Source organism: Acipenser ruthenus, chromosome 1, assembly GCF_902713425.1.
Source record: "Acipenser ruthenus chromosome 1, fAciRut3.2 maternal haplotype, whole genome shotgun sequence".
NCBI classification, from domain to species: domain Eukaryota; kingdom Metazoa; phylum Chordata; class Actinopteri; order Acipenseriformes; family Acipenseridae; genus Acipenser; species Acipenser ruthenus.
Window position 1 is genome coordinate 13,556,501 of NC_081189.1, and position 26,560 is coordinate 13,583,060.

Below are 26,560 nucleotides of genomic sequence, written 5' to 3' on the forward strand. Positions count from 1 at the left end.
TTTACTGCGCATGAGACTTTTAGAATAGTACTTCCCCGTTTGAGTTATAGTCGCCTCCAAAGTAACATTAGAGCCCGTAACAGATGTCGGAATAGAGCCGATTGCAAATGTATCATGTTTCAACACATTAGAAACAGTAAAAACGCGGTTGTGACTCTCAAGTAGAGATGCCTGTTCTGTTTAACAGCAAAGTAGCTTCTTTAAAAGAAAAAAAGTTGTTTGTTTGAAATGTACATATGGGAGAGGGGGAATATAGCAGTCGTCTAGAATAGCCCTCTGTTAATGAAGCGCCAATTAATTACTTATTTATTGAGAGAGAATAAACAATGCACATTACCCCAGCAGTACTGGATGTTGCCCGCACTGCACACGTGTATGGTATGATAGAGCCGAGTTTAATAACAGAACACTTTTGTAGTCAGTTTAAAGGGGAATTCATAAGCAGGCACCTGTATGTTGCTTATCTGCTGCTGTAACAGAAGGAGTGCTGCTATTTCCGTGGGGATTTACCTTGCTCATGTACAGTAGTACATACTGTATTACAGATACACTACAGTATGTGTCATGCTTCCAAGCCTAATTACAAATCCAACTAACAGCGCACTCTGCAATACTGAAGCTTTAGCTCAATGGGGATTGTATTTTTGCATTCTAACTTGTGCTAAATGCAAAATGTCTATTGCAAAATGTCTATATAATTCTTCTGTGGGATATTCAATTATACTATATATCTTGGTTTGCTGTTTATATATTCTGCAATGTAAACCTCTTAAACCTGAATTTATTTTGATGGTGATATTGAGGCTGGATGAATGCACTGCTTTAGGAATGTATAACATTCATTCATGCTGACATTTTATGCCAGATTCTATTTTTTCATAGTGTATGTGTGCAGATCTTGTAAAGAAAATTGCAAAAAAATCTTCATTTTGAATTATGATATAATCCACTGCATGTGTTTCGTGCCAGTTGTGCCTGTTTTGAAACAAAGTAATTTGTTCAACATTTGATTGATTGTTTTGCATTCCCATTCTGGTAAGTTTTTAGATTTGTTCTTTGAAATTAGTTCAGAAATATAAACTAGGCACAATAATACATTTGTAAAACCTCTTCATTGCTAGCGTGATTCGGCTCATAGGTATTAGAGAGTCGCTGTGCCTTAACTATTTGATCTACTGCAGTCAGAAAAGATACAGCTAGCAAAAAGGGATTGCCGTGAGCATTTGCAAGCCAGTTTGACTCGGGACCAAAGTGATGTGTATCTGGTGAAGGTATCTTCCCAACAATGACAGAAATCTAAGCTAACCCTGTAGAACCCTAATTTGAACAGTCTAATCGTACGCAAACATTTGCTATCAGGGGTGCAAATCTTTTTGAAAATTGGTGCTAAACTGTTTTGAAAGTTTAGCACCAGAGAGCCTACTGGTACTAAATCATCAAATACTGTCCTAATCAAGCTCCACTCACAGCTTCTCACACGACACAAACCTTCTCTCCAGTGTATGGATGAGTGTGGGTGGGTCATATGAGTAGTCCAGACCCAATGAGAAAATATCATCATCTATGGTTGCTAAAGAATAAAACAATGAAACATGTCTACCCGTGCTATATGAGGTACCCTGGTGCTAGAATCTAGCGCCATAGTGCCAAATCTGCACCCCTAGCTATGGTGATAGGTGATGAGTTCAAAACACACTTGCAAAGTCAGTGAGTTAGTTAAGATAACTAAATAAGCCCAATCCACCTTTTAATAGCCATGGGCTACTGGGAATCTTGAGGAAATAAAGAAGAACCCTAGAACCCAGAGATAACCATGTTAACCATGTCTCACACAAACATGTGTCGTAGTTGTAACCTTGGTCATGTTTCCTTCATTTTTATAGTTTTTCTTTTGGTTTTTAATAAACCCTGTGGAACGTCCTCATGTTTGAGACCCTAAAGTTGCATAACATGCAATGCAATACCTGCCATTAAAGTGACAAATAGTCTGGAATTGTGATGTTGAAATACTGTGCTTGGATATAATATAAACCCTGTTAGAACACTGGAACAGAAACATCAGCTAATTGGTGGTGTGCGATTGAGAGAGAGCAAAAGATACCATGGGAATGTATGGACCTTGAAAGCCTTGTAAACAAATTCTTAGAAAACTGATAACAATAATAGATTGGAATAAGGTTTAGTTTTATTTCCTTAATTATTTACACACACACACACACACCCACCCCTCGCCCACACACAAGCATACCTTTTTAGGCTAATAAAATAATAAATTGTTGATTATGAACTCTGTGCTGCTATTTCTAAACCACCGTCTCAAAACATCAGCCTTGGCGTTCAAATTGTGCTTATAACAGCAGTACGTGTAGGGCTGGGTGGTGCAGTGGCTTAACATACTTGTTTAGGCAAGGTCAACAATTGATTGGGCATATATGGTAGCCCTCCAAGGTGGCCTTGAGGAAAATCATGGGACAGTAAGCTCACGTCTGCCATTGTGCGATCCCTTCAGTGGATAATTTACTACTCCGTGGTGCAAATATAGTACTTTTCATGATAACCTTCTAAGGATATTACAAAGCACTGTTTATCTAATACTATCAACAATTCTATACCAGAGTTAGTTCAGAGTCTTCATAAACAGATTTGCAAATGGAACTACTGTGCTATATTTTCATTCACCATTTAGCTATCTGCATAAAAAACTGTGATCTGAGTACTAATAACCGTAAATAATATGGTTGAAATATGATGTCAAGTCTGTACAACTTGACTTTTCCCAACAAAGAGGCCTTTAATGGAATATAGCTATAGAGGCGCATGTGATTTGGCAATGGCATGGAAGTGTTGCATTCTACAATCTAAAAAACAAACTCGGTCCCAATATCGGGACAGTAATTAAAGGTGGATAACATGGATACAGGTAGCTGTTTTTACTACCAATGCAACTGTCAGCAGCTAATGACCATAGAAAGGCATTTTTCATTCAAATCTCACGTTTCAAATATGTTTTCTTGTATTATTTACACAACACCTTCTATACATTTAGTGGATGAATTAAATGCCACGGAAATGGAAGAACATTCTAGCATCATTATTGTACCCATGTCTGGATTGAAATCCTCATTGTTTTCTTTAAAGCAGGTTTTGTTTTTCTTTACCTCATAACAATTGAACTGACCTTTTCCAAACTGCTGACTGGGTCTCGTTAGCCTGAGGAAGATTGTACAGGTTTCTCTACTTTTTCCATGATCAGTTAAAGTAGCACTGTTTTCTTGCTTTTTTGTGTTGAACATTAAAAAGAAAAACAATTACAAAATAACACAGAATCTTGACAATAAGGTTTCCTTCACAAAGGGAAGCGTATGTAAGTGTCTATTTTGGCTCCAGATTACATTATGGATATGATCCAGACTGTCAGTGATACAATTACACCACATAGTTTGCATGAAAACATGATAAAGCACAGGACAGTTGTGTTATGTTTTACACAAGGTATGTTGGCATTTAACTGTGTGTTGTGCCTGTGGTCCATAATCAACATTTGTGTTTATTTTAAAAGTATGTTCCACATTACTGGGACCATTTAGTTTTCTTCTGATATTTAGCAGCCAGAAAGCTGTGAGAATGAATGTCATAGCAAAGAGCTTCCTGATGTACGCAGTGTGCAACTTTAATTTTCTAGTGCTAATGACAAGTCAAGGCGACTGGTAAATGCACGCTTTGTTGTATAGGCATGTGTGTGCTTCAGCAATTTCCAGAGTCCCGCCCATCACTGCCCCCACCCACTGTTTCAAATTACCTTAGTCTCCTGCTGCAGCTTTAATAAGTTGTACCCCAAGGTAAAATGATGTCCTTTCTTGAAATGTTTAGAAGGTGAAAGCTTGCAGTTTTCAGGCAAGTGACGAATAACTGGCTGCTCCAGATATCCAGTGGAATTACTGAATAATAAAGCAGGGCTTTCTGAAAGGATCTGTGTTTGCAGAGAAAATAAGAGGTCTGTTCAACTTGTTCCTGTGTATGTGTGGCACTGCTGTTTATTAGGGATTGTTAAGTATTTATAGAAAAACATAGTTTCAGGGACTGGATTATGTATAAATGGAATAACTTCAAGTCCATTCGTGCAGCTACTTTGGCTTGCATTGCTTTATTATCTTACCTGAAGAGTGAAGCTATTGTTTTTCTCTTATTGAAACATAAATACAGAGTGAATGACTTTTGCACTGAGAAATCTTCTCAGGATATTGCCAGTTTACATTTTGTTACTATAGATTATTTTCATTGTCACATAGAGCTGTGATAAAACATTTATGAATGAATGGATACTTAGTAACTGTCAGATACAGAATAAGACGGAACACAAGAGGTCAATTATAAATTCTGTAAATATTTAATAACTGGCGCCGATGGGGGTGAATGAACAAGTTTGTTTTCCATCACAACTTCAGAATAGCTTGTGTTTAAAGGAAGCTGTCCCAAAATATGTTATGCATTCCTTTCTTATTTTTTTAGAACTTGTGTTAACACTGTGTGCATGTGTAACGAGCTGTGTTGTGTGATACACTGCCTTGATGTGTGCATGTGTAACGAGCTGTGTTGTGTGATACACTGCCTTGTGGGCAGCAGTGTAGAGTAGTGGTTAGGGCTCTGGACTCTTGACCGGAGGGTCATGGGTTCAATCCCAGGTGGGGACACTGCTGCTGTACCCTTGAGCAAGGTACTTTACCTAAATTGCTCCAGTAAAAACCCAACTGTATAAATGGGTAATTGTATGTAAAAATAATGTGTAAAAAAATAATGTAATTGTATGTAAAAATAATGTGATATATTGTAACAATTGTAAGTCGCCCTGGCTAAGGGCATCTGCTAATAAATAAATAATAATAATGATGTGTAATAGTGAGATGAGGTTAAAAGCTAAAAAAATCGAATGCAGACAAGCCCAGCTCTTTCGCATTGTGGTTAATATGCTAGCTAGCAGCGTGCAGAGTCACCAGTTCGTGTCCAGCCTCTGCCCTGTAACACATGTTTTAGATGTAAATCATGAACTGTAAAATATCCAAAATGTCTAAATCTTAAAATGCCACCCTGCTGAATTTATAAATGCTTGTATCCTGTGAAAAATCAGATAATACAGTCCCATATTGACACCTTATGTTGGTTTAATACTAAAAGGCTATATTCATTAATTCTTATTTAGTAAAATAACTATTTAAAGTGGATAAAATTCAACCCTTTCTTTTTTGCTGAAGCATGCTTCACTGGTGTGCCTCACACTTGCATACTCTACAAAGAGTGGGAGCTGCTCAGTTCCCATGTCTGTGCTCTTTTTTGTCTTTGAGAGACTGCCAAGAAAGGTAAAATATAGAGACAGTTCACAAATATGCCTAGTAATAGAAACTAGGCAGAGAGCACCAAATTCTGACTTTTAACAGGACCTATTCTGGAAATGAACTATAAACCCTAACAGGAGCGGCTGAACGACTGAACCAGTCCTTCATGGCAGTGCTAACTTTAAGTACTTTTTAGCTTTGCAGTATTTTGGAATGTGGCTTAATCAGGCTTCTATATGTAGAAGTATTTAAGTACTTTATTTATATAAAAGTTATATTGGGTGAATTATCCAGACATATTTTACGTTCAGTTTCCAGTTTTTTTTTAAAAAAACCCTACAACACATTTTCTGGGGAGACAGTGACTCAGAAACTGAGATTATTTTCAGCCCCCAAGACTCAACTATAAAGTCTGCTTACCCCATTCAACCAGTTGTCTGTTCCAAGCTTCTGTTCCCCGCACTCTTTAAGTATAGCTGGGCTAATCCCCAAACAGGTTTATATAGGGCAGCCATGTGATTGGGAAGCTTGTTGCTGAGTAGAGGAGCATGTGCAACTATGGTATTAGTCCAGCTTGGGGGTTGTGGTGTCTTCTGTGTGTGTTATTACACAGGCAGTGCACTAGAGTGGAGCTCTTGGATGATGTAGGATTTATACAGGGCCATGTTGACTGTCGCATCACGGCACATCAAACTCAATCAGCCTTTAACTAACAAGACAACCCCCTCCTCACCCTCTCTCGGATTACATTACTTATACCTGGCAGGAACTTGGTCCTTTCAAGGACAGGATTTCCAGTAATTTGAGGCCACTTTGGTGGCATTGTATAGAGTTTGTGCTTGAGAGAAATTACAAGGGACGTTTTATTAAAAAAAAAAAAAAAAAAAAAAAGAATAATGAACCGCAGTTTGCTAGTCAGCGATCCTAGAAAGGGGTTTGGCTCAGCCAGTTCATTACAGGAGAAGTGTGAGCAGTCTTTTTTTCTTTTCTACTACTATAGGATGGAGGATGAAGCTGTGTTGGACAGAGGGGCTTCCTTTCTAAAACATGTCTGCGATGAAGAGGAGGTAGAAGGTAAGAAAATAACATTAAATTCTTAAATACAGCTTAATCCGGGGCTTTAGCATTAGAAAATACACTTTTTTGTTCACTTCTTTACCATTTTCTTCCCCCTGTGTTTTTTTTTTCTTTCCAGCTGTTGCTGCTCATGTTAAAATGGCACACAGACATCTAACTTTTAGATTGTTATTGTTCATTTTTTTTTTAGTTACTTCTAGGGGCATAAAAGGGGTAAACATCCAATCATATGTTGATTTTCAAATAATTTTAAATTAATTTTACATTTCTAAAATAGATTAAAATGTATATTTACAAACATCCAAATTAAAGCTGTATTAAATATATTATCTGTTGTGCTTTAAAAACTGGTAAAATGTATGCTATCGGTTGTTAGACAAGCAGACGTTAGTATGTTGCTCTATATGGGGCGCTCACCCTTTATTTACTATATCTGGTTGTGGGCTATTTACACACTATTATATAGGTAGCATTTCCACACTGCCAATGATACTTTTCAATAAAAGTCTGGAATGTAAGTATAGTGTAATGTACCACCATGAACCCCACATGCCATAATAAATGACTGTTGAAGAGTAAACTTGTGTGACAACGACTTGTCCTTAATCTTCCTCTACACAATTTACTGCTGTATGGACAGACTATGCCCTTTGCTATCTGTATGTTTTTATAATACACATAATACATTGATTACAGTATATTGGACAAACAAAAAGCCTAAGCTGTGCTTACTTGTGACGGTAAACGCATTCAGTTTACAATTGGACCCAGCATCTTTCTCATCTTCCTGAAATTGTAGTCCTTACTAATCCTTCCTGCTGCTTGTCTAATACCTGCTGTTTCCTGCATGGGGCAAAATCCTTTGGCTGATTTCCTACAGTGCCAAATGCACCCTTCAGCTTTCACTGTGGGGCTCTGCTTTGAAATACTTCAAACAAAGGTTACAGCACACTCCTTGATGTGTTCATTTCTTTTTAATTTTTAATTTTAATTTTAATATCATCTTGGACCTTCTCAGTGTTTAAAATATATCCCACTAAAAACAAATATATTACGAGAAAACTGCAATAAAAGTAGATTTTATTAGAAAATTGAACCAATCAGCTTGCCTTTGCAAATGTTGGCTGGTAATGATTCCAATAAATATCAGAATCCCCAGAAACGAAAGTCTGGGAATTCCTCTGAATGGCTTTTCAAAATGGGAGTCACTCCAGACAGCCTGAGACACCACCCATAGGAAAGATTTAGGAGGGCTGAGTAACCTGGCATTGTAGAATATTCAGAGTTTAAGATGCAGAGAGCTGTAGTTATTCTGCAGACTTGCAGCCAGCAATAAAAAGGTTAGGATGTGGGTAATGGCATTTCCTAGACCAAAACAATAAATGGTGTCACCCGTCCATATGAAACTGCAGGTCTTTCTGTAATGTTTAGAGCAACAGTAGTATATTTATAAGATCAAATATGATTATGTGAACAAATAAATAAAATAATGTCTCTGTAAAATAAGCAACAGGTTCTTTTGGAAAGATAAATGTCTGGCTTATTTTCTATACTATTCTAGGTTAAAGAAAGACATGCTTCTTTCCTGTTAGTAACCAACCTTCTGTAAGCCTCGCAGTCAGTGAACTGCTTTGACTTCCTCAAAGTACAAACCGAGAACTTTCTTTAACAGCTGCTGTAAAGCTCAACTCCGGTCTCCAGTAGGTCTTTACAGAGTCCACAGATGCATGCAACATATTGTGAACAGTCCTGCTAATGTTGCTCAAATGACAGAAACCTTCACTAGACAAGATACACATGTTTCTATTGGAACAGTGTGCCAGGGGTTATGCCTTGTGGATTTCGGTACCAGGTCACTCAAATTCTTTGGCCAATCCATGTACATGCAATAACACTTGGCTACAGTTCCCTTTAAGACCCATGATGATAGTCCTAGAATCTTGTTAGTGTCTCCACCTGCCAGGTTAAAGTCGCTAAGAAACTTTATACTTGCCCTGAAGATAACACATTAAAATATTACACATTAAAAAATATATAAATGAAAAACAAACATTCAGGTTTCCCTATCATTGTATTACCGATAGTCATTAGACATCTTAAGGAAAAGGTTACCAACAGTGGAGCTATGGTAATAAACTGTATAGCGATGACCAATATCAGATAACTAGGTCTATAAATGTCATATTTAAAGTGCCCTCTTTCTTTTGCATGGGAGGTACTCCATTGACTGTTTTCAATAATATTTTTAGCATGTCCCACAGGTCATGTGGCAGTGTGTCATCTCCTGCGTTGATCAGAATTATTCCGCACTCTCCGTTACTGGGGAAACTGGATGCAAACACCACCAGGGATTAAATGAGCATAACGTGATTGCCTGCAGACACTGCCAGAGATAAACATTTTGAATAGAACAATTTTAAAAACACAGTACACAGAAGCATTTTATTTTATTGCAACAGGCTTGCTGTTTTAAAAGCACTTTTTCTGCCTTTCAGTTGCTGTAGTATTCACTGCATATGCATTTTACACTCATGTTCCTTGCCCCCTGGGTCAAGGTTCAAAGGTGCTGCAGTAAAACAGTTTTGTGAAACAGAGAAAACTGAAAAAGAAAAAAAAATACAGGGCTGTCTAAAAGTTGCTTGAGGTTTATCCATGCATGCTGTCGCTTATCTAGCCAGTGTATAAATTACAGCGTTATGATTAATAAACAGAGGCCTCAAACATACAGGTAATGGCTGCTCAGTGTTAATTAACTATGTGATTTATTTATTGCACTCTATAAACTTCCACTCCACTTACATGCTTGCTCGCTCAGCTACAAATCTTATTGGCTGACCTACATAGCTACACGTAAATGTTATGTGCATACACAACCAAACAATTTACAGATACACGCAGATCTGTGCAAACCTTTGTAATATGTGTTAATTGGTATAAAAAACGTCTTTTGATCCTTTAATTTTGAGTGTGACAAAGCAAATGAGAGGAACAGGAAATAAAAGCAGATCGAACTTGCATCAAAAACACAAGCCAAGTTAACAGAAACAATTGGGGCAACCTTGACCCCCCACTGCTTTTACAGTTGTGCCTATTGGCCTGGTGCTGGCCAAGGTTGCCCCAATTGTTTCTTGAAACTTGGCTTGTGTTTTTGATATCTCCACTTTAAATGGCTGGGCACTTTTGATAACTTGGCGTTTTTTTCACATGTTTTTGTTTCAGATAAGAATTACATCAAAGCTATTGTTTTCATTCTGTTCTGTTACTCCCATTTGAAAAAAATAAAAATCTACTATAAAAGATTTTTTGCAAAATTTGTATTGGCTGGTGTCGACAACTGAATTATTAGTTTATTACACAATACTATGAGAATTACATCACTCCTTATGTAGGCCTAAGTGCCACTAATGAAAGCCTATTTGACGGAAATAAGTCTAGTTTAAGTAGTTAAATAATACAAAAGGAAAGTGTTAGAAACTGATTACATTTACGTTTAGCTTTTGCTCCCAGCAAAGCATACCGTTCAAAAGTTTTTAACTACCGAGTTCATTAAACTTTGACAGCAGTTCAAATCAACCTGCTGCAGAAAAAACGGTAGGGTTAAAAGATGGTGTACACTTGTAGAGGTGGCAGAGAACAGATTATTTTAAAGTTATTTCCTGTCAGAACTTAGCAGTTTCCTGTATACATTGCATTAGGGAAGTGGTTGGCATTTATTTACATCCTTACTTTGTGGCAAATTACTGAAATCCCCTCCCAGTAGTCCGAAAGGAAACAATTGACACCCAATTCCTGACTTCACCGTCTTGTTTTACATTGCCCCTCCTAGAGTAAACATAGAGGGTTCTCAAGAGAATAACTGACGTCAGTCAATGCCGAACTGTAAACTCTGTGTTACTTTCTCAAGTATAAAACGTGAAACACCTGCCATAGCACTATCAATAGGTTGTAACCAGGATGGCATTTATTCAACAAGGTGTTCACATTGGTGTTAATGGATACAGGACCATTCCTCATATATCATCAGTTACTACCTTGCGTTTCTTCAGGGAAGTAGGGGTGTAGAAACCTGCAGTAAAATCTGTTCTCCAATCTGGTCAATATAGTTGTCACTTTTTAGACCGCTTCGTGCTGCTTCAGACATTTGTGCAATCTTAGATATCGAAGCACCTACCTAGCAAGCAACTTCTGTCTACATTCAGTATCAATGTATTATTACACCAGGTTAGCATTGTAATGCAATTATTCTACAGTGTACAGTATACTTATTTCCTTTGACATGGATGAAAGCCACACGATTAAAGCTTCTGACTGCCACAGGGCTGCTAAATTGTATTATTAAGAGCCAGTGCAAGCTATTCTGTAACCATTGCTTTCTATTCTTTTAGACATAATTTGAGCCTCCATTCTGTGTGATATGTTTTGTGTATGTGAATCCTGTTCTCCTAGTTGGTTCATATGTATCTACATAGATTTAAAATGCTGGGAAATGCAACACATTAGAGACATCCAATAACTAATTAAAAGCAATACCATCTTAATTTTTTTCCGCACCAGCTCTGCAAGTTAGTTCACTGTTGCTGAATCGTTGCAAACCCATGCCCAATTGTGGCGGAGTGTCCCGCCCCTATTTATTATTATTTGTATTTTTGTTTGCGGCGCGGGTAAAAGCGCCGCGTCTTTTATCATTATATTTAAAAACCCCGTGAGGATGCATGGCTGATCAGCTGCTGATTATTTAACTAGCTGACAGTCATGCATCCTTACCAAACGCGTGCAGACTCTGGCCGAGGGATAATAAGATAATTAACAACTAGTTAATCCCTCGGCCAGAGTATATAAACCTGCAGCTCTCTGCACTCGAGGCTGAGTGTAGAGGAGAGTACGGGAGAGCGGAGAGAGAAAGCAACATTTAAAAAAACAATTGCTAAAACGTGCTGGATTACCCAGCACATCACTTACTTGTTTGTTTGTTCATTCGTTTGGCCCTCGTGCCCTTTTGTTTTGTGTTTTGTTAAATCTTTTTGTTTTGTTTATTAATAAATACGCTGAGTGCCGCAGCACTCAGCTTCATCCGCACATCCATTGTTTGTGATTCAGTTACTTCCTGGTCCGTGACGTCATCACACTCACCACTGCGAGCCAGACTGCCACATATGGTGTCCTGCGTGGGACAAACAACGCCTCCAACAGCCGGACCAGGAACAGCAAAGGAAGTTTTTTTGTTGTGTTCGTTTTTTCAAATAGTGTTTTTTTGTGTTTGAAAAAAAAAAATGGATAAAGTGGACGCCTACATGGAGAGGTGGCATGCGCATCAGAGGGAGTTAAAGGAAGGAGGGGCTACATGGTGCCTCGCCTGCCTGGAGTATGGGCACCTCCCTGAGGTGTGCCCATATGAAGACCCCCTCTTTGTGCAGGCCTTTGATCGAGGTGAGGTGGAGATTGCGGAGGAGTGGATCCACCTGAAGGCCATACCATCGCCGCAGGTGGATCAGGAAACCTGCCTCACCTGCCTCAAAGAGGAGGAATTGGCCCAGGAGAGGAAGGCAGGGAGAAGGAGCAGGAAGAGAAGGGGGAGAGGTAGGCTGCAGCAACAGCAACCGCAGCAGCAGGAGGAGATCGGTGAGGATGACTGTGAGGTTTACATTGTGAACCTCGTGGCGGAGTTGTGCCCTGGCTGTGGGGCATATGGGCACACGTTGGCCATATGCCCCACGCAATATGAAGAGGCGGAGTGCGAGCATCCAGCGCCCAGAAGGGGGGAGCGCGAGCATCCAGCGCCCAGAAGGGGGGAGCGCGAGCATCCAGCGCCCAGAAGGGGGGAGCGCGTGCATCCAGCGCCCAGAAGGGGGGAGCGCGTGCATCCAGCGCCCAGAAAGGGGGGAGCGCGTGCATCCAGCGCCCAGAAGGGGGGAGCGCGAGCATCCAGCGCCCAGAAGGGGGGAGCGCGTGCATCCAGCGCCCAGAAGGGGGGAGCGCGTGCATCCAGCGCCCAGAAAGGGGGGAGCGCGTGCATCCAGCGCCCAGAAGGGGGGAGCCCGTGCATCCAGCGCCCAGAAGGGGGGAGCCCGTGCATCCAGCGCCCAGAAGGGGGAGCCCGTGCATCCAGCGCCCAGAAGGGGGGAGCCCGTGCATCCAGCGCCCAGGGGGGGGAAGCCCACAGGTCCAGAACCTAGGCCTCCAGCAGCAGAGGAAGAATACCTGCTGCCTCTGCCACCTCCACCACTTCCACAGCCAGGAGCAGAGCAGCAGGAGCTGCCACCTCCACCGCCAGGAGCAGAGCAGCAGGAGCTGCCTCTGCCTCCGCCACCTCCACCAGCAGAGGGTGAATGCCTGCTGGTTCCGTCTCAAGCGCCGTGGGAGGACAGCTTACCACTCCCACCTCCACCAGCAGAGGGTGAATACCTGCTGGTTCCGTCTCAAGCGCCGTGGGAGGACAGCTTACCGCTCCCAGCTCCACCAGCAGAGGGTGAATGCCTGCTGGTTCCGCCTCCACCGTCGTGGGAGAACTGCTTGCCCCTCCCACCTCCACCAGCAGAGGGTGAATGCCTGCTGGTTCTGCCTCAACCGCCGTGGGAGGACTGCTTTCCCCTCCCACCTCCACCAGCAGAGGGTGAATACCTGCTGGTTCCACATCCACCTTCATGGGAAGGACTGCTCCTGCCCTGCCTTGCACCGCCCAAGGATGCCTGCCTCGCTTCGTCCAAGGATGCCTGCCTCGCTTCACCCAAGGATGCCTGCCTCGCTTCGCCCAAGGATGCCTGCCTCGCTTCGCCTGGGGCTGCCTGTTGCTCCGCATCGCCGGGGGCTGCCTGTTGCTCCGCATCGCCTGGGGCTGCCTGTTGCTCCGCATCGCCTGGGGCTGCCTGTTGCTCCACATCGCCTGGGGCTGCCTGTTGCTCCGCATCGCCTGGAGAGCCACCAGCTACAGGGAACGAGGGAGAAGTGGAGCTCCCGCTGCCAACTCCATGGCCAGGGGCTCCCCTCCCGAGTTCACCTCCCGAGGGTCCGCTGCTGCTGCTGCCGTCGCCCCCCGAGGGTCCGCTGCTGCAGCTGCCGTCGCCCCCCGAGGGGCCTGTTTTGCCTGGGGTCACTACCAGTCCTGCCATGCAGCAGGAAATGCTGTGGCTGGAGCCCCATGAAGGGGAGCTGCCGGCCACGGAAAAGGGGGGGGAGGTCAGGAGACCAGCTCCCCCAGCCGCACTTTCGCGGCAGGAAATGCTGTGGCTGGAGCCCCATGAAGGGGAGCTGCCGGCCACGGAAAAGAGGGGGGAGGTCCGGAGACCAGCTCCCCCAGCCGCACTTTCACGGCAGGAAATACTATGGCTGGAACCCCATGAAGGGGAGCTGCCAGCCATGGAAAAGGGGGGGGGAGGTCAGGAGACCAGCTCCCCCAGCCGCACTTTCGCGGCAGGAAATACTGTGGCTGGAGCCCCGTGAAGGGCAGCTGCCAGCCATGAAGAAGGGGGGGGAGGTCAGGAGACCAGCTTCCCCCGCAGCAATTTCGCTGCAGGAGAAAGGGTGGCCGGAGCCCCAAGGAGGGGAGCTGCCGGCCATGAAGAAGGGGGGGCAGGTCTGGAGACAACCCCCAAAAATTTTTTGGCCAGAGGAGCCGGCCGGTGCGCTGGCCATTGGAACGCTACAGCTGTTTGGGTGGGAGGAGGACATCCCACCGTGGCCGCCACCTTTGGTCCGTTGCTGCCCCTGTTCCTGCCCCGGGACTGCTAACCGGGACTTTGGGGACTAAGGGGGGAGGTGGCCGAAAAGGCCATGTGTGCTGCGCACAAGGGGGGGCATGTGTGGCGGAGTGTCCCGCCCCTATTTATTATTATTTGTATTTTTGTTTGCGACGCGGGTAAAAGCGCCGCGTCTTTTATTATTATATTTAAAAACCCCGTGAGGATGCATGGCTGATCAGCTACTGATTATTTAACTAGCTGCATGCATCCTTACCAAACGCGTGCAGACTCTGGCCGAGGGATAATAAGATAATTAACAACTAGTTAATCCCTCGGCCAGAGTATATAAACCTGCAGCTCTCTGCACTTGTTGCTGAGTGTAGAGGAGAGTACGGGAGAGAGGAGAGAGAAAGCAACATTTAAAAAAACAATTGCTAAAACGTGCTGGATTACCCAGCACATCACTAACTTGTTTGTTTGTTCATTCGTTTGGCCCTCGTGCCCTTTTGTTTTGTGTTTTGTTAAATCTTTTTGTTTTGTTTATTAATAAATACGCTGAGTGCCGCAGCACTCAGCTTCATCCGCACATCCATTGTTTGTGATTCAGTTACTTCCTGGTCCGTGACGTCATCACACTCACCACTGCGAGCCAGACTGCCACACCAATATACCCAAAATAGATGCATCACATATACACAATGTAAGCACTTTGTAAGAAGAGCTGAGAGAAATTCCGAAAAGACTTTTTGTGTCCCACAGAAGTACAGTATTTTAAAATGAATCTAACAAAGGATGCCTAGTCACTAACTGATGCCAACTTGTATCTTTGTTTTTTTTTCATACAGGCGTGAATACAGTAATAAGACTGTTCAGCTAGAATGGTTTATTTTAATCTGTCCACACCTTTTCTGCAGGACACCACACCATCTACATTGGTGTGCATGTGCCCAAAAGCTACAGGAGACGAAGACGCCACAGGAGGAGAGTGGGACACAAGGATAGAGGAGAGAGAGAGAAAGTGACGGAAAATGCCTCTGACAAGTCGGATGTGGAAAATGATGAGACCAGCAATAGCATCCTCAGACCACTCAGTAAGTACTGCAAAATGTGTGTCGGTCCAAATAAAGCCTGGAACCTTTTATGACTGAACAGGGGGAGACACGTTTCTTTTTTTTCACTCATTGAAAAGGGCCCTTGGCTATCCGTGCTGGGCAGCCTTCCACTAAAGGGGTTGCTGACTCCACTCAGTCAAAACAGATAGCTGTGTCTTTTCTGCTGGTTGATGAGAGTATTTAGACAGATATGAATGAAACTCGAAGTGCAAATAATAACCATACAAATGGTTCTGGATGTCTTGATGCTTGGCATTGTGCATGGTTATTAGCCAATGGCTGTGGGCGGGTTTGTTGCTGAGCAAGTTTGAGGCTGCTTTTATTGAGTCATGGCATTTTATGTAACTGAGAAATTAAAATTTCAGTATTGCATGTCCTGCTATATGAGAAAGGGAGGTTACGACTATAGAGAAAGATTAATGTAAGGCCCCAATTTTATGTGTCAGTTTTTTCTATTGGTCTTCTTCAGTACTGATTTTGAATTAATAGAAATTGGAAACAAGTTGTTTGTTTTGTATAAAAGAAAGCAGCCAACACACCTATTGTGTAAAGTACACCTCTTGTGTATTAACATGTCAAATATATGACAGTATATAGACTACAATAACCCAAGTATACTGCAAACCTCAAATATAAGATATAGAATGGATCCCAATATTTGTAAAAGGGTGCGTGTTATATTGCAACACAACCTGAGTTCCTAAAGGACCATCCCAGACTATCATGGTCAAGAGAGAGTTAAATAAGATTTGATCTGAAAAAATATAAATTAATATGTGTGTGTGTGTGTGTGTGTGTGTGTGTGTGTGTGTATGTGTACGGGAGAGTGAAGGAGGGCCAATAACAGGGAGATTCTTTGGGTGAGCAAATGCTATTTCAATAAGAGAAATGGTCAAAGATTTTGACATGTCAATGTTAAAACAAACTTCTTTTTAGCACTTGGTTTATATTAAATGGTTTCAACATGTTTTCATTTTTTTTGCATAAGCTATAAGGTACTACATTTGGAAAGGGGTGTAGAAATAGGATGGAATAAGAGAACGATAGTCAGCATAATGTTGTAAATCTATCAAATCTGTCTTTTTAAAATGAAAAACTGAAACTCGGTGTTAAGATAATATAAATCTGCAGATTTCCAAATCTTATAGTTTTCTAACTTTAAAACTTCATAAAACCACTAACTGCAAATAAAACTGTCGTAATCTTATTGTATCTTAAAAGTGTTTGACTTCACTGCATAATGTCAAAAGCTATGACATTTGACAAGTACATGAATTGTATTTATCTGCTGTGTTATAATCATTTTATAAACAGCATTCAATTATGTAACATTGCCTTAATATGTTGTGATAACCGCAGAACTATAAAAGAAACATCTTCTGTAAGAAACATCTTCGATTACTGAAACAATCTTGATGCTGAACACCAGTAATGAATCATGGCATACATACAATTGGGCATCTGGGACATTGGCTTTATGTTCTGCTTTATTAAAATGCATCTTAATCTGTAGTTTCACAGTTGATCTATAGCCATTTACTGTATCTGTTAGATCTGCTGCAAATCTATATGGATCTTATCTTGGGGAGAGGATGAGGCTTCAGACAAGTCACAGGACTTTCTTTAGTCAGATAATATCTAGCCACTATGCATTAAATACTGATAGCAAGTTTGCTATTTATCTGATTTTTCCCACAACATTTTTAAACCAGTGATTTAATCTTGCTTTTTGGATTCATGTACAGCAGGGGTCTCCAACCCTGGTCCCGGAGAGCTACTGTGGCTGCTGGTTTTTGTTTCAACCAATCTCTGTTACTTCATTGAACCAATTAGTCAAGATTAACAGGTGTTCCAGATCTTTAGCCACTGATGATGTAAAGGCACCTATAAAACCTGCTGGATAGGGGCTCTCCAGGACCAGGGTTGGAGACCACTGTACAGCATATTGGCAGACTTCTAAAATTTGGCATACCCATGGATCTCTCTTGGTCCATCAACATTTGAGAGAGGACAGGGCAAACTTACCATCGCCCTTAATGAGTTTTGATACACTCCCAATGAAGGTGTCATTTCTAACAAGTAAATGACTCTTCCCATTCAGAGCATACATGGCCTTGGGCTTTGCTTCCTGGCTTTACCTAATTAAGCATCCCTGCAGGAGGCTGCAGGAGGGCTCTTGGAGGGCCACATGCTCACCACTGGTTTAAATTCTTAATATTCGACCTTCCCTGGTGTTATCTAGTTCTACAGACAGGAATGCTTTAAAGAGATTTGCAAGCACAGAGCGATGATTATTAGCCTTGGTGCATTAAGGTCTTTGTTTGAATTCCTGTATATAAATAATGTCTGTATTTATTTATTTAACTCTCCAGGATAAAACCCTTGAGATGCATCATATCATTTACTAAGGGGACAGCAGTCGCACACACTGGCTTCTGATTGCCTACATTTACATTTAGGAACCTGGTCCAACAAGTAGGCCGTCATGTTTTATTCAACATTTCCGGGAGAGTAAACAATGCAGCATCAGAAATATGCCTACACATTCTTCTTGAAGATTTTAAACTCCTTTCATAGAACTCGCTACTTAAACTCTCAAGTGTCTTGTTAATATCATAAGTGCTTTTCTATGTACAAACTGTACTTTGCTTTATTACTTCAGTATAATGTAATACCACAGGCTGTTCGTAGATGCAATATGTTGAATATCAGGAGTTGATTTTATTAGATGCAAACAAGTGATGAGAGTTTTAAAGTGAAACTTTGCTCCTTTATAAATTAAGCCTAACATCATCAACACATACCTCTCGTTTTGTCTGTTTTGCTTCATTAGTATTACAGATGCCCCTTTTTTTTTAGTTGATGTCTATATGATAATTCATAAAATGATAAGGAATCCAAACATGTCACTATCTGACTACTACAAGTAAACACAAAACAAAATAAGCAAATAACGGTTCTCCCTGCTTCTCTCGGTTTCAGCATTGCTGATTGTAAATGAGAGCATTTTGTCTTGTACACTCACTGGCAGAAGCACAGCTAACAATTCACTGTTGTCAGTTTCTATGGGAAAGGCAAGTGGGGAAATCAGCTGTTCTTTCAGTTCTGAAGGTGGAAGGCGTTCACTACACGGGCTGTTTGTCTCCCGCAGACATGGGGCAGCCTCCTTAATTTAAAAGATAACCCACGGTAATCCTTTCTAGAACTGTTAGCGTCTCCAGCCAGAGGTTAGAATTAGCTAAGCTACCCTAATTCTTAAAATAAATCTGCTTTGTGTCTCAATATGTACTTGTTTCTAATGAGAGGTTTGATGAAGCTGTTTGTTTTTTCAGTTACTTTTTATTATGTATTCCATTCATTTTGTATTAGTGGTATACATAAAGAAACAAAATGTTTTTTAATAAAATCTAATAAATTAGCAACATACCATATTATCTAGCTACAGATTGTTAAGGTCCAGTTTTAAACAGGATGTTTGTTGTATTAAATAATTGTTGAATACCAGCAATCCGGGTTTGCCAAAACAATGGAAAGTTAAAAATATCTCTGTGTAAAAACAAAACAGAACACTACATCCCTAAAGGAAAATAATCATAATTAGAATCATTATTTTCACACTTTTTTGATGCTAATTTATTAGGGATTATTAGTATTATGAGTATTTTGCAGCTGATGAGTAAGTCTGTAAGGCTTTTTAAGAGATGTGAAAATGTTAACGAAAAAATAATAATAGGGCTATTTGATGGTACCGTCTATTTCCATGGTTTCCTTCTCCATATTCTTTCTTGGCTCTTTTATTCCTGATCTGGCAGACCTATTAGAGATCCAGCAATAAACCGGTCAATTTAAGCGACGACACAAGGCCCGGCTTTTATATGTGCTGTGGGGTTATTCTGCCAAAAGAATGGCATTCTGGAGAACTTGCACACTTCAAGGCTGGCCCTCGGCCTGCTAGAAAAAGAGCTTCGAAACACATAAGAGTCAGACTTTAATATTTAAGTGAACAGTCACCCCCAGCCCGGATGCTGTAGACCACCCTCATCTAATGAATAACAATGTGCAATATGAAGTGCTCATAAGTCAACTACTTACTGTCACACCTGTACACCCCTCAACACCCCTTCACAAACAAGTCCTGGCCAAACCAATTACTGTAGCTCTTCAGGCCACACTTGGCCTGAAGCCCTCTAGTGGACTTCCCTGCATTGCAGTAGTTTAACTCATATTCACCACAACCTGGCTGTCTTATTCTGATGTAAAACATTTACAAAAATATTTTTGGTCCTGGTGAAACATTTTGTAATGGGAAAGGAGTTACTGTAAAGCATAGTGTGTGTGTGTTTCATGAATACATTTAATGTACACTATACTATATATACTTTTACTGTACCATGTTCTATAATCCCTGGTAATTATTATTATTATTATTATTATTATTATTATTATTATTATTATTATTATTATTATTATTATTTATTTCTTAGCAGACGCCCTTATCCAGGGCAACTTACAGTCGTAAACAAAAATACATTTCAAGAATAGCAGTACAAGTATTAATACAATTAAGAGCAAGATAAAATACAAAATACAGGTAATACTACTCCTGCTACAAAAAATAATATACCTGCCATTTTAACTATGCTATCTGTGGCCTGCTTTCTTGAAACCCATTCAATCTTGGTAATCTATAACAAATACTCAATCAGCAGGATGTAAATATCTTGAATGAGAGGTGGGGTATGGGTGGGAGAAGCTCCATTAATACTTTCTTTCTTTGAATGTTATTTTATGTTCAGTGTAGATCCCAGTCAAAACAGGTTTTAGAGTAAATAGATTGAGGCAATATTCAATTTTGCAACCGGTTATTCAAACATACATCAAACATACATGGAAAAAGACTCCCATATTTCATCAATCATTACATCACAGCCCTCGACTCACATGGTAACAGACTGCGGTGAAGGTGCATGTTCAGGATTAGATATTAATTGGCCTACGCTGCATGTGGATAGGTCATGGACTTCTCATTATCGTTCCCATTGCTGTGATTATGGTCCTTGCGATTAAACCAGCAGGACACAGAGGATCAGAGATTTCTTTATAAAATATTTATTGCCACCAACCTTGAAGCTTTTTTTCCATTGAACTGAATAACAAGACCACATTTTACATTGTAAATTTTTCTTGTCTTAAGTCATCTTTTACTGAATTAAAACTTTTTTTTAACAGTTCATATAATCTATTTGCTCAATATTAAATACAATTGAATACAGTTTCCTATTTTTTAAAGAAGATGTTATATCATTGGAGCAATTGTGTGTATGTCTAGAAAGAAAGCAGGTTTTAAAAAATGTTGAAGCTATTTACAGAAAGGATGTACGCTTTCTGGGCTGTGTATGGCTGAGTATAGTAAAGCTCCTTCCAGTGGAGGCTACATTTTACAGATGAAACTGATTTTAGAGTACGCATGCAAGTGAAATCGTTTCACTTTTAAACTTTTCTTTGATGCTTGGGTGGTAGTTCTATTTTAAATCTGCCACATTCATAGTGGTAGGGCAGTGTACTGACACTGCATTGTAGGTGGAGCAGGGCTGAGGCCCTGCACACGTAAATAGTGTATTTCCTTTTTGGGGTTTTGTAAAAAGTGTTTGTTAAATATGTCAGGGCTGGGGTTAGAATCCCATCCCTTCTAAAACATATGTGGAATGTGGCCAGGTGCTAACTGGCTTACTGAGTATTAGTTAGCCCTGGAAAGCTACTTGCTTTGTTCCAGAAGCCCGAGGTGAATGTCTGCAGATGTGTATTGAACCAGGGTGAGCAAAACACAGATAGAAATAAGCGATTACTGTGTGTGAAACTGGGATTCTTACATATAAAAGATAATAGGAAATAGCTCAGGAGATGCTGTGAAAGTATTTTGAGGGTGCATCAGGGTGAAGGTTTCTGAAGCGGGCCCTCCCTTATAGGGGGAGCAGTGATTGGCCTCTGTTTTGGATAGGTTTTGTATTGGTTAGCTGTTTTTTTTTTTTTTGTACTTCATATTTCCATTACACTGTGTACTTCTGCCTGTGTGTTGTACCAGTGTTGGTATAGCCACATGGTCTACTCAACAACCCCACCCTAGGAATTACCACTGATTCCAACTGCAATTGTGTTGCAGTCCCTGTAAATATAGTAAATAAAACCTGGGCGTCTGTGTAGCGTTCCGACTGCAATCCCTCAATTTCTCACAGCAGATTCCCACATTACGTTTGCAGTAGGTTTGTATGCTTATATTTACCAGTTTGCATAAATGCAGACCTCTGCAATGTCTCTGAGTCCGACTATAAGAGACACCTTTGGAAAACCCAGAACTACCACAGCAAGGCTTTTTATTTTGGGTCCCAATTGTGCTTTCCCACTCTTATGTTTAAAGCCACATGGGTTCATGGCAGCTTTGTCTACATCATCATTTAAACAAAAAAAGATAACACATTTCCATACTGTATAATTGTTACACTGGAGACTGCTTATCAGTAGACCCATATTCAGTAATCCTAGACTGATACAAATGAAAGCTCTTCTCTGCCTAAACTAAGAATTAGTATTTTTACTAGGGAGAAGTGTCAGTTCAACAAACCAGATACAGTAATCCACCTTTTATTAGCTCAGCATTCATTTGAGCTTATTTTGCCATTTATACGCCACATAAATGGCTGTCCTTCTCTAAAGTTGATGTCGTCCAACGTGTTCTATAAGATGTTGTCCAACGTGTTCTATAAGATGTTGTCCAACGTGTTCTATAAGATGTTGTACAACGTGTTCTATAAGATGCTGTCCAACGTGTTCTATAAGATGTTGTCCAACATGTTCTATAAGATGTTGTCCAACGTGTTCTATAAGATGTTGTCCAACGTGTTCTATAAGATGTTGTCCAACGTGTTCTATAAGATGTTGTCCAACGTGTTCTATAAGATGTTGTACAACGTGTTCTATAAGATGCTGTCCAACGTGTTCTATAAGATGTTGTCCAACATGTTCTATAAGATGTTGTCCAACGTGTTCTATAAGATGTTGTCCAACATGTTCTATAAGATGTTGTACAACGTGTTCTATAAGATGCTGTCCAACGTGTTCTATAAGATGTTGTCCAACGTGTTCTATAAGATGTTGTACAACGTGTTCTATAAGATGTTGTCCAACATGTTCTATAAGATGTTGTCCAACGTGTTCTATAAGATGTTGTACAATGTGTTCTATAAGATGTTGTCCAACGTGTTCTATAAGATCAACAGAACAGTCACAATCAGAGGCTGGGTCAACTATATTAACTGATTGATAAATCATCTTTAGTTAAATGTACAGCAAGAAATATCAATATCATTGTACTGTCGCAATGAAAAAGAGTTTCTGCCAGTGGCAGAATTTTGTCCAAATAAGATTTACTGTATTGTGTATGAACTGGGCTCTTTGATTGGCTGAGAGGGACTGAAGGATTTATAGTATTTATTTACAACCGGTATCAACAAATGTGTTGATATATAGAGACTCTTACTCAATATGTCTCTCCTATCTGACAGAAGGACATAGTATTGGAAATTGGATATAAACAACTCTGACATTTCATTTAAGGGCATGTGAGTACTGTAGTCCTAAGTTTGTAAGGACTCATTAGCTTTAATGAACTTTCAGAAAAATGTGGAAAGTTTGTGTTGGAGCAAAAAGGCTTTAAAAAGTCACCCCTGTAAAGTTTACTACTTTCTTTAGATTTCATTTTCTGTCTCTTTTTTCGAGGTGATATCAGAGTATCATAACATGTCTAATAATCTGTTTGCATTTCTGATGAAACTGTGTCCCTGGTGGACCCTAAACAAACTTTTATCAGTAGGCCTGTTCACATCGGTTAGGCCCACAACATTGATATTAATTATAAATGTACCCTATCTAAGTGCATTTTGTGGCTTTCGTTTTAAGTGAACATAACATTTCTATGAAATATCTAATTTGTGCAGTACCAGTGCTGCTAATAATACTGCTGCAATAGTCTATCACCCTTGCTAAGTGAACACTGGAGATGCCAAGACCAGCTGATCCCATGTGCTTGTATTTTCCATCATACTGACAAAGTATATTCAAGTTATTTAAAACATGAAAACTAGTGCCCTTTTTTCTATAGCTTTTGTTTTGACGCAATGTAATTTTAAACATACATTGTACAAAACCTAAATCCAGGTAAGCAAGCTTTTAGCTGAAAAGAGGTCATTACAACCTTTGCATGTCGCCCCTTTTTGCAGTGCTTTTTAGTAAACTTTGTTGATTTGCACTCTATACATAAGGTTTAATGTGCATTCTGGTTGTGCCAGCTTTTAATTATTTAGCCAAGATATTTCTCACAAAAACAGTTAGTGTGGTGTTTGTATGTCATCATTAATAATGTGCCTGGGTTAAATAAGATTTTAGTTTGCCTTTCACCAGTAAATCAAGCAAAATTCAAGCACTTTATAAACAAATCATATATCGTTTGATAAATAACTAACAGTGCATTTACGACTCATTTAAAATAGAATAAATGATTAAAATATAAAATGTAGTTAACGTTGTATGTAAGATAGGCAAGGACAAATCAAGTAGTTCCTGGAAGTGATTAATGAAACTAAGTTTGCTATTATTTTAATATGTGTTTCACCTTCTTGTTAGTACATACCAACACCTGTTATAATTTCCTCCTTGTATAAGAACATAAGAAAGTTTACAAACGAAAGGAGGCCATTCGGCCCATCTTGCTCGTTTGGTTGTTAGTAGCTTATTGATCCCAGAATCTCATCAAGCAGCTTCTTGAAGGATCCCAGGGTGTCAGCTTCAACAACATTACTGGGGAGTTGTTGATGTTCCTTGTACAGTATGTACACAAGGACATTCTCAAATCTGTGGCATTCTAGAAGTATTTTATCTGCAGTCCATGACAGCGTCATGGAGGTTATAACTTTCACACTTGTTTTCATTATGAAACACTTTCTCCTAATGTTCCGAATTGGATGGACAGGGGGTTATTTGTACATACGTTGTATCAATGAAAAGTGAGCAGTCACCCCCAGCCTGGATGCTATGGGCTACCCTCCTCTTGAAGCACAATGTCAATGAGGAGGAATGGGCTCATTTTAAAAGAATGATTATGGATCACCAAGTTGTTGAGAAATTCCTCTCGTTACAGTTATCGGTATATACAAGAAGGCAAACTGGTCCAACAGTGTTTTCTGTACAACATTAGATATATAGAATTAGAAGTAAATGCAGTTCATTTGGACAGGTGAAAGTGTATGTAGGGTGTTAAGTCATATCTCTTGGATTTAATATTCTGTGTTGGAATATCCCGGCATGCATGAATTGCTAAAGAGGATTTTAGTCTTGCAAAAGAATAAAAAATACCATGTAATCCTTTCAAGTCATCAAAGTCAAGTCATTAAAACATTAGGAGATTTAAATATTAAGAAGTGATAGAAAAATGTGCTGAAACTATGAGACCACTAATGCAGCTAATAATGACAGCAGAGCTAAGCTGCTTTTGGCAGCTAATGCTCTTTTAGTTTCCCATGTGTTTAACGCTACAGACAAAGTGTTCTTTGTATGGGCATGATTCTTGGCTGCAGTACACATCCCTTTCAATTTCACTTGAACTGTGCCATTTTCATTTATATCTTTCCTTTTCCTGCTATTTCTCTCTGTTACTTACCCACATTGCACCCCTTTCTCCCTAGCAACTGCAAGAGTTGGGGATCAGATAGTTTCTAGATACCACAGTCGAAGGAATGTACTAGGCAGTGTTTCAATACTACATTGTGGCACTGGATCCTGGCCTCGAGTTGTGCTCCAAATACTACAGAAAACCAAAATAAATAGGTCTTGTGTTGCAACATGGCGCAATGCTGTTTATCCCTGCAGCATTCTCTATACTTGTTGTTTCCCATGGGCATTCTATTTTGTGTGCTCTTACATAAGAGTAGCCTTTCAACAGTACATTGAAAAGTAGACCAATAGTTTGAAATGTGTTTGACTTATCATTCAGTTGGTTAGTAGCAAATGTGTGAATAACATCTATCAGATTTCATATTTAAACTACTTTTTTTTGCACTTAACGGGTGACCTAAATTTAAAAACTTGTACTCCAAAAAATGGCAGATTGAGTCTTTGTCGACCGGGGTACAATTGAAATGTATCAAAGTTTAGACAAAGCTATTGTTTGGTACCTTGGCATGTTTGAAATGTACCCTGGTTTCAAGCCTTGTTTCGTGCTGCGAGTTGTTTACGACATTCCTTTGTTACGACATTTGTCAGACCTACATAAGGTAGCAACAACAGTGCCATAGCGAGAGAGAACATGCAAGCGAGATCAGATGGTTGAAATACTTTTAGATGATTTATTATTCAATGTGGGTGATTAATGATGATCAGGAGGCGAGACCTGGTGATGATCTTCCTCCTTTCTCACCATATGGGCTGCCTGATATGTCTGAATTCTCACAAGATAATCAAGCCCTAGTTTGAGGCACACTCGTTTGATCGGTGGAGGCCATGTTGAGAGCTGTAATGCGTATGTCGTGTCTGACCTGACCCAGGGTACATTTCGATAGATACAAGTCAGTTACGATCAGTTCGTTTTTTTATCCACTCTTACAGCTGTTTTTCATGTCCCGTTGGTTTTCGGTAAAACCAAAATTAAAGTTTAAAACAGAAAAAACAAACTGGATTTGTGCAGCCAAGGTAACGGAACATACCATAATTACACATGTTTTGTTTTTTAAACTATGACAAATAAGTTAAATTCAGTGTAATTGCATCACTCATACCAATGTATTATACAACTGTCGAAAGCCCCCCAAAAAACATACGCAAAGTTCTCATTTAGTATGATTATTATTATTATTATTATTATTATTTGTTTATTTAGCAGACGCCTTTATCCAAGGCGACTTACAGAGACTAGGGTGTGTGAACTATGCATCAGCTGCAGAGTCACTTTCAATTACTTCTCACCCGAAAGACGGAGCACAAGGAGGTTAAGTGACTTGCTCAGGGTCACACAATGAGTCAGTGGCTGAGGTGGGATTTGAACCGGGGACCCCCTTTTCTTTAACCACTTGACCACACAGCCTCCTCGATGGTTTATTATAACCTGTTGCTATAATACATATGACTATCGCAAGGCCCTTACACTTGAATTCAGTCAATATGCTGATTTAGAATGCAGCAACAAAGTAATCAGACAAAAAAAAAAAACACTTCCAGATACGTCTGCAGTTTCCCTTCGCTTGTTTTGCAGCTTCACACTGGTTCGGGACCTCAAATAACATTTTATTTCCTTTCAATACGATTGCATTAGCCTTTTTAG

The 26,560-nt window shown here is 40.2% G+C and overlaps 1 protein-coding gene across 8 annotated transcripts in view; it reads left to right on the top strand.

The window, feature by feature from the left end:
* Positions 1-26,560, top strand: part of LOC117404047 (electrogenic sodium bicarbonate cotransporter 1-like) — a 97,639-nt gene that overhangs the window by 416 nt on the left and 70,663 nt on the right. For all 8 annotated transcript variants that reach the window (XM_059005219.1, XM_059005290.1, XM_059005418.1 and 5 more), the window contains exons 2-3: positions 6,331-6,404; positions 14,998-15,174. In XM_059005219.1, coding sequence (XP_058861202.1) covers positions 6,331-6,404; positions 14,998-15,174 — 251 coding nt within the window. The remainder of the gene's footprint in view (positions 1-6,330; positions 6,405-14,997; positions 15,175-26,560) is intronic.